At 39.4% G+C, this 11,059-nt stretch overlaps 1 protein-coding gene across 1 annotated transcript in view; it reads left to right on the top strand.

The window, feature by feature from the left end:
- LOC108572572 overlaps positions 1-2,960 on the top strand; it is a 96,762-nt gene extending 93,802 nt beyond the window's left edge. The window contains exons 21-23 of the mRNA XM_017934833.1: positions 1-343; positions 911-1,430; positions 2,188-2,960. The exon at positions 1-343 is cut by the window's left edge and continues 32 nt beyond it. Of these exons, the coding sequence (XP_017790322.1) occupies positions 1-343; positions 911-1,430; positions 2,188-2,400 (1,076 nt within the window). The 3' untranslated portion in view covers positions 2,401-2,960. The remainder of the gene's footprint in view (positions 344-910; positions 1,431-2,187) is intronic.
- Positions 2,961-11,059: the final 8,099 nt, after the last annotated feature.

Raw genomic sequence — 11,059 nt, 5'->3', positions numbered from 1 at the left:
CCAGCAACAGCCAACCGTCTACATCCTCGAACGCGAATAACGTGGTTTCTGCAGTCACATCCACGACAAGTTGTTACGTTTCGTCGTCTGACGCACAGTCGCTGGAACGACACAAGTCAGACGACATGGACGCGAAGGATTTGGAGGAGTATCGCGAGAGGAAACGTATGAAAAAGAGGAGAAGGGACAAGCTGAAAAGGTTACAAGAGGCTCAAGAAGGGAAGAAGAAGCACAGAAGGCACAAATGTTGCGAGGAACACAGGAAGCACAAGCACAGGAAACACCGCAAACATAAGCACAAGCATAGCCATCACAGCAGTCACAGCGAAGGAAGTCACATTAGGTTTGTTCTTTTTCGAGTTTAATTACAATACGTTACGGTAACTTGTCTGCAATGAACCGTTTAATAAATTTCTTTCAGTTTACAGGTTACTGTTACAGAAATTATCAAAAATTATTTCTAGCTGTGATTTTTTTAAATTTGTTTTTAAAACAATTCTTTTTAAAAATTTGTTCCAATAGATTATTGCTATAGAAATGGTAAATTATTTCAAGCGGTGATTTTTATTTTTTAACTTGTGACATTTTTCAATAGAAGTAGTAATTAGACAAATTAAAGCTGAAGAGCTTCAATCATCGCCTGTGAATCGAAGAATTTCTAAAATTGAAAATCTCAATTACAAAAATAATCCGTTAAAAATAGCTCATCTTAAGAGTGTCACGAAGTATTAATACACAAAACACCAACTCAGAGATCTCGTATAATACAAGTACTTCTTCATTGCATCTGCAACAGAAACACGAGACATTAACCTAAGCATGAACCACAAAACGACTGAAAAAACATTTGCAAACCACGTCTAACCTAAGATTGTCAATCTCAATTCGAATATTTTCAATTACTTCTCAGCAGTGGGGAAAGCTGTTGCGGTCAGAAAAGCGAGGAAGAACAGTCGAAGGAGACGGTGGCTAGAGTGGACGAGGAAGAGGTCGAAGAAGAGCCGATTCAACCGGAAGAAGTTGTCCCGGAGCCTATCAAAGAGCCTGTCCACGAAGAGAAGCACGAGAAACCGAAAAAATCGGACAAGAAGTCGAAAATGCGCGAGCGACAAGAATCGGTGGAGAGCCGAAGCAAGATGGCAGCTTTTCTGCCGGCGAGACAATTATGGGGATGGGCTGGAAAGGGTTACAGACGACCCGGCGCCAAGGGAAGGGCCAAGAAACAATTCTTCCGGGCTATCCAACGAGGAAGCGAGACAATTCAAATTGGCGACAGCGCTGTCTTCCTATCCACCGGCAGACCTGACAGGCCTTACATCGGACGCATCGAATCCATGTGGGAAACGTCGAATTCCAACATGATCGTGAAAGTGAAGTGGTTCTATCATCCTGAGGAGACCGTCGGGTGTCCACAGAATTTGAAGTATCCGGTAAGAGAATAAAATCAATGTTTTGGAAAAGGTTTATGGAATTTCATAAAAATTTCGAGGGGACATGTTCGAGCAAACGACGTTTGCTTCGTTTTGGAAAATATTTCGAATTAATCGTCCTTTATGTTCGTTTAACGCGAAAGTTTGGTATATCTTGAAGATACGTTAGCAACGAAGCTCTCTAGTTTCACACTTTTCAACGATACCCGTTACTTGCCTTGTATTTACTTCAATTTGACAAACATCAACACACTGCAAGTTACACGGAAGAACACATCACAGTAAACACACGCTTAACACTATCATTCATTGTGTAGCATTTTACGGTAGAAGCTAAAGGTTTGTATCTTACAAAATTTTCTCCCAATTTACTTTCTTCTACGTGTATTCCATTTCCTTGCCATGGAATTTGCATCTGACAAGAACATACGAAAGAAACCGAAAACAAACAAGATATAGAAGAAAGAGAAAATCGAACGAAACTTGAAACGAGAAATAATAGAAGACAGACCCCAGTTTTGCAAAAAAAAAAAAAAAAAAGAAAAATGTGATTCGCCTAATTGTACGATCGACGAAGAAACTCTTCGACGTCTCGAAATTTGGCAAATTTTTAGATTCTACTAGGCTACACGAAATATCTATTCCAATTATATCACTGTAAAAACTTCTCTACGCATGAAGACATCCACACTCGAGCTTTTCAATGGCAATTTTCCCATCGCGTACTAACGGAACTTGTTCATATGAATGTCTCTAGGGCGCTTTGTTCGAGTCCCCTCACATGGACGAGAACGACGTGCAAACGATCTCTCACAAATGCGAGGTGCTGCCACTTCAAGAGTACACCGACAAGCTGGGCAAAGAGCCGCACAGATACTTGACCATCTACGACAACAACGACATTTACTATCTGGCCGGTTACTACGATCCCACCACGTACCTGTTGACCATGCAGCCTGGGGTTGTTTGAGAACAGCTTAAGCTGACGATTAAGTTAACGGGTGTTACTTAATTGTCGTCAGCCAATGAAATACAGCGAAATTGAACGAAAACGCCGTGGCCGTTCTCGCCACGAACCGAAGTTGTGACGTTTTTCAGCGAAAGGCTTGGAGATAGAGAGCCGCGACACACACCACACGCAATCGAGATCATCGGACGATCTCCGAAACGAAATAGAGAACGAACGAATCGAACGTTCGTTGATTACAGACATTAAGAGTGTACACGGTGATGAAATGTGTCACCGTGATTATAAAGCAGCAGTTTCGAATTTGTACGACACCACGATCGAGACGATTCGCGTCTTTTTGTTTTGCGCGCGGGGAGTTATTCATTATCACCACAAGGCACAAGCATTATTTATTATCGCGACAAGCGAGACACGTTGTTTTCATTGATATCAGTCACATCTTTTTTATGGTTACATATGTACGTTGTTACGATCGGTTTTCCTTTGATCGAGTCATCATTCGAATCTGTGTTTTTTCCCATACGTTGTTTACGCGAATAGTCGTTGTTGGTTCTTTCTTCCCCCCGTTGGTACATCTTGTGTCTTTCATTTGTCCGTTCAGAACATTGACGAAGGTTGTACTGCGTTGTTTTTCACTTCGACTGCTGAGACAGTTCGAAGGAGGAACAGTGTTTTCCTCGAGACGATACGTGCTTCGTTCAGATTTTCACGCGCGAAAGGAGCGTTGCGAATCTTTCAAACGGGAGAGACAGACGCGTGTCGAAGTTCTATTCGTTGTTTCGACGGGATAATACCCGATTATTCGCGCGGTATTGTGATAGAATGTAAAATACGATACACGATTGACGTCGCGTAATTGTACGAAATGATTTTTCCAAGAGTTAGAGAGGATTGCATTTCGGAGGATGTTTTCTGCGAAAAATTCAAAGAGAGCAGGAGGAGGCTTGTGCCTTGTGTAAACAGATGTAGGGAGAAACAGAAGCAGCTTAATTTTTCGTCGAGCTGCGACGAGTCGCGATTTGTCTGTACTTGGATCACGCTTACTCGACGAATGTTGATAAATGATTACAGAGAACAGATACATATAAATATATATACATAGTTATATATATTGTGTAGAGGAGAGATGCAATAAGTATACCGAGTGGCATTACGAAGAAACGCGGGACAAACTATTGAAGATTCTGATGAAAAAGAAAAAAAGAAAGAAAAAAGATAGAAGTTTTATCGATTGTAAATATAACACGCATAGACGTTACAGTAAATGTTAAGTGCGTATATACATATGTAAGTGTAAGTGTCAGATGATTCGGGTCTGATTGTTAATCGTTAGACCGGTGTTAAATATTGTTGTCTAACCGCGAGAACATACACATACGATACGTATACACACACATTATACATGCTAAGCAGATGAACGAAGAAACTGAGATTTCGTGCGGACCTTGTAGCCCGATCATGCAAACTTTATAGCAGGAGATAACGAATTTTGAAGTTTCGAAGCTGCGAGACGGAAATGGCCTGTTCTGCCAGCCCGGTTCTCGAGCTTTTCAACTTTCGAGTAGAGACGTTCTTTTCTAAGACACTTGCGATCGGCGCTCACAAGACTCGATGTACTTAGATTAAGAATCTTACTCTCTCGCGTCAACTTCTTCGTCTCTGGTCCTCTTTTCAGCCTCGTTCGTTTACTTCTCTGCTGTTTATTAGTCGACTATTTTCTATCACTTTCTTTTCTTTCTTCTGTGTTCTGTGTTCGAAATGACTCTTGTGTAATTGTATATTTCAGTGTAATTTTTTACGTATTACAAGTAATTCTTTTGTTATTTGCGTAGCATTTCAAATAGAGTGAAATTAAGTCTGTGCTCTCTGTTAAAAAGAAAGAAAAGAAAAGTAGTACTGATAATTTTCCCTTGAGTTTGATTGATAAGACGAGTTAAACTAATTTGATTAGCTGATACTTGGAAGCGTGATTTATTTATCAAGGAATTATCAAACGCGAAATACGTTGTATTTACATTTGTAAGTACCGAAGTGAAGCGATTGGTTATAATTGTAAATTAGAAATTCAATTTCTGTTCGAGAGGTGAACTCAGGTTCGTTTGGATACAGAACACCAATCGATCCGTAATAATGAAAGCAAAGACAGAAATGTGTTTGAAGTTTTGATGTACACGACGAGAGACGAAGTGGTTGACGCGAGCGAACGACCCATTTCCTTTATTTCTCTTTTTTAATTGTTCGACGATACGAAAGAAGAGATTCGGTGGATCTCGACGCTCGAGACGATCGAAGATAACTCGAGCGTCGAATTCACGGCGAGCTGTTATCGCTGGTGATACGAGATAAGGTGCTACACGTCTTTGTTCGCTGCGCGTGCATGCGCGCGCGTCACTATTTCTAAGTTCGACATTCGCGAAGCGTTTCGAGTATTCTTCAGGCGTTGATTATGTGAATTTTCCCGCAACCATGCTAGAATTAAGGTGTTTTTATCCGATCGTCTTTTGTATCTCTTCTCGACAACCGGTGTTCGTCGGCGTGAGAGAAGAGATGGAGAGAGCCGGCCACTTTCGCCTATTCTCGATCACGATCGAATAGTTTTTTTCTCTCTATACCGTGACAAGATTCATCCTCGAAGAGGAGAGAACAAAAACAAATGCAACAATCAGAAACACGGCGAATATACGATGGGAGAGTACAATCACCCATCGATCGACGACACAAACGCGTCCCCGAGAAATCGCGAGATATTTCCGATTGTTCGCCGATTCTCGACTCCTTTAGCTACTTATTGCGCGATTATAGACATTGTCGTTTTCTCGATTCTGTCCTCCGGTTTCCCTTTGGAAGAGGAACGCAGCCTAGTTGTAGCGAAAGGCGAGATACACCATCCTAGTACAAACTGCAGATACAATAATAGCACGGGCGTTTTATCTGGTTAACGTTCGTTCACATCGGCGATACACGATACGAAGAAACGAACCAGAGTACTTATGTCATCGTGGCGCGCGTGTGATTGTTCGCTTGTATATAGATCATGTTTTTAGTATAGGACGATCGGCGTGTGTTAGACACGGAAGTCGACCGATCTTCGTAGATTTCAATCTCTAGTGTACATTCGTTGTTATCATCGTGTGCGTGTACGCCGACGCGACAGAGCCGTCGTGGTCGCCTATTCGAACCGGCGATGATTGATCCCTCGGGTGTGGGATCGATCGCGCGTACAATCTGTATATTACATAGTATTTTTCCATTAAGGGCAACAGAAAACGACGAGAAAAAGGCAAAAAAATACTGTCGACGAATCGTCGCCTTTCCCCGGATGAACTTCAGTACCCCCATTCGTCGGCCCTCTGCTTCTCGTACACCTTGTGCTTTCGATTTATATTATTAGCGAGAAACGTTGAGGGTGAACGATGTACATAAAAAAGACGAAAATTCTACCGAGGGCGGGTTTAGCTGAAACGTTTGAGAGAGAAAAAGAAGTGCGTGGACAATGTCGATTACGAGAAGCATTAGGGCCGTACGAACGCGAGTTCTCACACGGGCTGACGCTTCATCGTGCAGGGGTGTCGTTCACTTCGACGACGACTTTTTCGACGCTTCGATTATGCGAGGAGTAGAGCCTACCCGGTAGACAACGTAGACGAGGCACGTTCGCTTGTAGATTTGTAAATAGCGTAGACCTTAGGTAGATCGAGGGAAATGTCGGTGTCCTCGGTCATTTTTTTATACGTCTTCGATCGATTTCTTATTCGTTACATTCGATCTATACACTCTGTCTCTGTGTTGTACCGATCGTTGGATAACGAAAATAAAGGAAAGACACAAACGGGACGGAGAGAGAGAGAGAGAGAGAGAGAGAGAGTCGGGTGTGACAACCACGTTTCATGCGACGAAAATAATATGAAAGAATAAAAAACGCGCGAGATTCGATGATTACCGCTGTATATATACACAAAAGGAGACGCCGACATTTCGCGACGACACTCCTCTTTCTTTGAATTCACGTGGAATTGAGGCGCTTCTCGAGGAGAGCTGCGTTCGTTTTTTTCTCGACGGAGAGGAAGTCGCAGGAACCACTGGATGTTCGGTGAATCGACACGCGTATCGTGCAGAGAAAGAACGACGGTGCGTACGTTTCCTTCGCGAGGAGACGAGGTTTGCTTCGCTCTGATTGATTCGACGACACTTTTTGTTTCTTTTTTTCGGCGAGACGATTCAGACGAGCGAGAGGCGAATCCGTATGAAAATAAGCGTATACCGTTCGAGCTAGTCTAGCCGCTACATAAGAGTAGTTTGTAAGTGTCAGATCGTCAACGGTGACGGATGAACGAGAATGTTCGCGTCTCCAGTTTAAACGAGAGAACTGAAACGAGCCGTACTGTCTCATCTTTCTTTTCTTCTTTTTTTTTTCTATGGGCACTGAGAGAGAAATTTTTGCTCCTAGTTTAAAAAAAGTAAAATCACTTGTCCTTAGAGTAGAGTTATATAGCTGTTAGGGGTAATGGAGACGTGAACCGTGTCGTGCATCCGGTACCGTGAAAAAGAATCCCCTTTTCGTCACGTTGCGTACTCGATTGCCATTTCTATTGTCCGTGAGGGATGAGAAAGAAAGATGCGGAGAAAAATCACGAAGCAGCAAGAAAGATAAAAAAAAAAAGAAGAACAACAGAACGTGTATGCGATCTAGTTAGGGTTAGGGCGAGATTATGCGAGCGTGTATATTTTACGAGTTGTATACCCGTTGCGTGAGTGACGCTTAAGAAGACAGTAAGCAAGAGAACGAGAGAGAGAGAGAGAGAGAGAGAGAGGGAGAAAGAGCGAAAGTGGGGCAGAAGGAGAGAGAATGAGAGAGCGTGAGAGAGAGTGAGAGAGAAAGAGGGAGAGTGGAAGCAAAAACAGAAGAAGATAATATTTTATTCTAGAGAATCGAAATTATTATATTTTAATAACTGAACCGCGGATAGTCGATTTAAACGAAAAAAAAAAAAAAAAAAAAATTATAAGTAGTTCGAGAGATACGGGATGCAAAAGAACGAGCAAATGTGCAAACAAATGACAACAAAGAGAGAGAGAAAAAACGATGTAAAAGAAGGGAATAAAAAAAAGGACAAAAAAAAGGGTAAGTTGCGAGAGAGAGAGAGGGAGGGAGGGAGAGAGAGAGAGAGAGAGAGAGAGAGAGAGAGAGGGGGGGAGAGAGAGAGAGAGAGAGAGAGAGAGAGAGAGAGAGGGGGTGAATTGTATGTGCGTGTGACGGTGAGACGTGTACGAGAGAGAAATTTCCGAGAAAATAGAGGAGCGACTGTTTTTTCGAACCCAAAAGTCTGAGAAGAAGATTTCAGGATAAACAAAAAAAGAAAAAAAAACACGAAAAAAGAAACAAAAAACAAAAGAGAGATACAGTTGACTTTCATTTATATTTTCCTACGCGAGAAACTTTTTGTATGGCGAGTGGCGCGTGTGTGTGCGTGTGGGTGCAAGGCAAGTCTCGATTGACGTTTGTTTGTAATAAAAAACAAAGCGAGAACAACAAAAAAAAAAAGTCGCGAAAAACACGTGTGACATTTGAAGTGGTGACTCGGTGAAACATGCAAACACACACACAGAAGCAACAAAAGTAACATGTGAATAGAAATTTTGCGGCGTACTGCGTTACCGACCGTGTTGACGGATAAGTACTCTTTTGCTTTGTCTTTTTTACCTTTTTTTTTTTTTTGTTTTTCTGCGGTATTGTCAGGTCGACCACATTTCCCGCGAGCAAACGACATATAGTTTTTCCCTTTTCTTTTTTTCTACTCGATATTATAAGATTCTCGTTTTTCACGTTGGGGACAATTTCGATAAAATGCAGCTTGTTGCAGGATTTGGTGAATTAGAACCTGTTGCAAATTTTTCGCCTCGTTTGCCGAACTCTGTTTTCCGAGCTTGTTGCTCGATTTGGTCTTTCACGCCTCGAATGCCTTTGTTGCAAGGCTTTGACAGCTTTCCTGTACGATTGTCAAGAAGAAAGATAGATATACTTGGGACGAATAGCTGAGCTAGTCCTTACTTTGTAAATGTCTCATCTTGTAGATGTCGTTTCTGTGGACAGATTTTTCTGGAATTAATCTCACCTTCTTATTGAAAGCTTGGTACTAATTTCGATTTACGGAGAAATTCAGTTGATACATTTCTCAGACCTCGTGTTAAATGTGCTAAGAGTGAAATGTAGAATCTGTAGAATAAGTTTGAAGAACAGCTTGTTTTCGTTTCGACTGAAAAAATAACGTTGGATATTGTAAAGAGAAGAACATAATTTAAATAATAACATTTGAACTTTGATAGAAATATAACATGACGTCGTTTAGTGTCGTAATTCCGTATAACAACACTTCCGTTTAACGTTTGTGTTGTTTAATATTTTTTATTTTACTTTGCACAATTTTCGTTGGAAGTTTTCCCTTTTTACATTCAGTTAGAAATATTATGGGTAATAGGATATTTATTGTTATCTTACGATGAGTATTATCTTTGAAATTCCATAAAATTTTGATAAACTTATTATAAATATAAACACGAAATATGTACAAAACATCACTGGCAGGTAATTTTCAATGTACAATTACTGACAGTTTACTCGTTTCTTTGTTTACTGACAAATATAGAAAAATCTTTTCATTGAACCAACGCCATTAATCATTTCTGCTTTAGCGAAATAATGATAATAATATTATGAAATTAGGAAATTAATCTTCAGAAGTCTTTCAGAAATTCTATTATCAGCTACATGCCTAACTTTCTAACGCTCATTTTCCAGAATGAGTAGCATTTATTCCAAAATTTCAATTTATATTACAACAATAATATTTTACTGTTAATGCATATTAACAAAGACACAGTGTATCCTTATATTAACCCTTTCGTGCCCAAATTACATTTCCCAAGAATTCATCATTTATCCGTCGATTATTGCGTCTAGAATGGACACTAAATTCAGATCAATTTTTATTCTCGTACTCAACTCTGACATATGTGTCACCATTCACGAAAGGGTTGAAATATCCACGTTTTTTCCATAAAAAATTGATCTAATCAACAATATGCAAACTGAAGCATATGACACATATTGCCAAAAAACCATGTCCCCCAAGTGCCAATGGCTGTTCACTGGTTCCACAAAGTTCCAAGTTTATTCTGTCAATCTTAAAGAACGCTTAAGAGCTCAATTTTGTCCGGTTCTGTCGATTTTTCCTTCCGTCAGAGCCAAGTGAAATCTGCGGATTTATTCTTGGTCGCGTTGAAGAGAGGAAGAAAGAGGGAACCTGGCAATTCTGCGACAGATGCTTCGAGTCGAATTGAAGTTAAAAAGACCTACTACGGAGTACCTCTGTATGAAATTTATCAATCACACGTGTTAATGAACATTTTTTTTTTCTTATCAGTTCCGAAACGAATGTCAGAAGAATCGGTGAATCCCGACTGTTCCGTTAGCTTGTGTTACTCACTGCGTATTCATTGGTGGATGGATGATTGAAATGACGCTTGTTTGAGAGACATTAGGAAGTATGACGAGTATTTTTGATTTTTGCAAAGGAATAGCTTGTTCTTAGGTGAAAATTATTGTGTATATATTGATGGATTAAGTTTTTCGAATTATTTTTTAAGCGAAAACTAAGTAGTTTGATGTGAAAGGGAGAGATGGAAATAATGGGTAATAAAATAAACGCATTATGACTTCACTTTGATTACGGTGGTAGTGTTTTTTTAGTTCACTTAAAATATTTCGAAGAGACACAGAAGAAACTGATTTCAAGAAACTGTTCTCTTCTATACGTTATAACGAGTGGATAAAATTAATTTTTTGAATACTGTTTCTTTTTCAGTTGGAAAATCTTTTGTATCTTTATTTTGCCTTCAGAAAAATTAAGAGTAACGACAGTAACAACGATATTGATATACTTTTGCCATACCTATGTAGGAGTAATGTAAAAGGAAAAGCATTCTTGCACTAATTTTACATAAGTTAGATCAGCACACGTGGAATGGGACTCAAGTACGTATTTATAGAGAAACATTAATTTCCCTCTTTCTAAGATTTTGAAATATTTTACGTTTGCTGCATCAACGTGATAGATTTTCAGTTTCTTCGACTTCTATACGTTGAATTATATTTTTACGAGCAGAATGTAATTTAAGTTATCGATATTTATTTTCAATAACGTATATTTCTATAATCAGAAATTTCTAAATTGATCGTAGTAATATATTCCTCTGTCTGATCTGTTTCAAGTATAAAAACATTTCTTCTTCTGTATTTTCGAAATAGTTTTAAGTTAGCTGTAAGAGTCAAATATCTCGGTGAAATTGAATAAAACATCTAAATAAAATTTACACGTTGTAATTTTGTCGAGTAATGTTTCACTTTTTCTTCGTTCGAGGCGTTTTCGAATAAGAATTTCCTTTTGTTTTTACTTGTAAGTAAAATTCTATTCTACGTATTGAAGTACTGTAAACAATTCATAGAAAGCTTTTTAATTTGAATAAAAAAAGGGGATTCTGCTAGTTTATGAATTCTAAATATTTCTCGGTTGGTATAATGAGATATTAATCAGTTTTTATTTAATAAATATTTATTACAACTGTCGTTCAAGCAATTTAACTCACCTGAATTTTTCACAGT

The sequence above is a fragment of the Habropoda laboriosa genome, unplaced genomic scaffold, assembly GCF_001263275.1.
Source record: "Habropoda laboriosa isolate 0110345459 unplaced genomic scaffold, ASM126327v1 scaffold147, whole genome shotgun sequence".
Lineage (NCBI taxonomy): Eukaryota > Metazoa > Arthropoda > Insecta > Hymenoptera > Apidae > Habropoda > Habropoda laboriosa.
The sequence above is the reverse complement of the archived record's forward strand: the minus strand, read 5'-3'. Positions and strand labels throughout refer to the sequence as shown.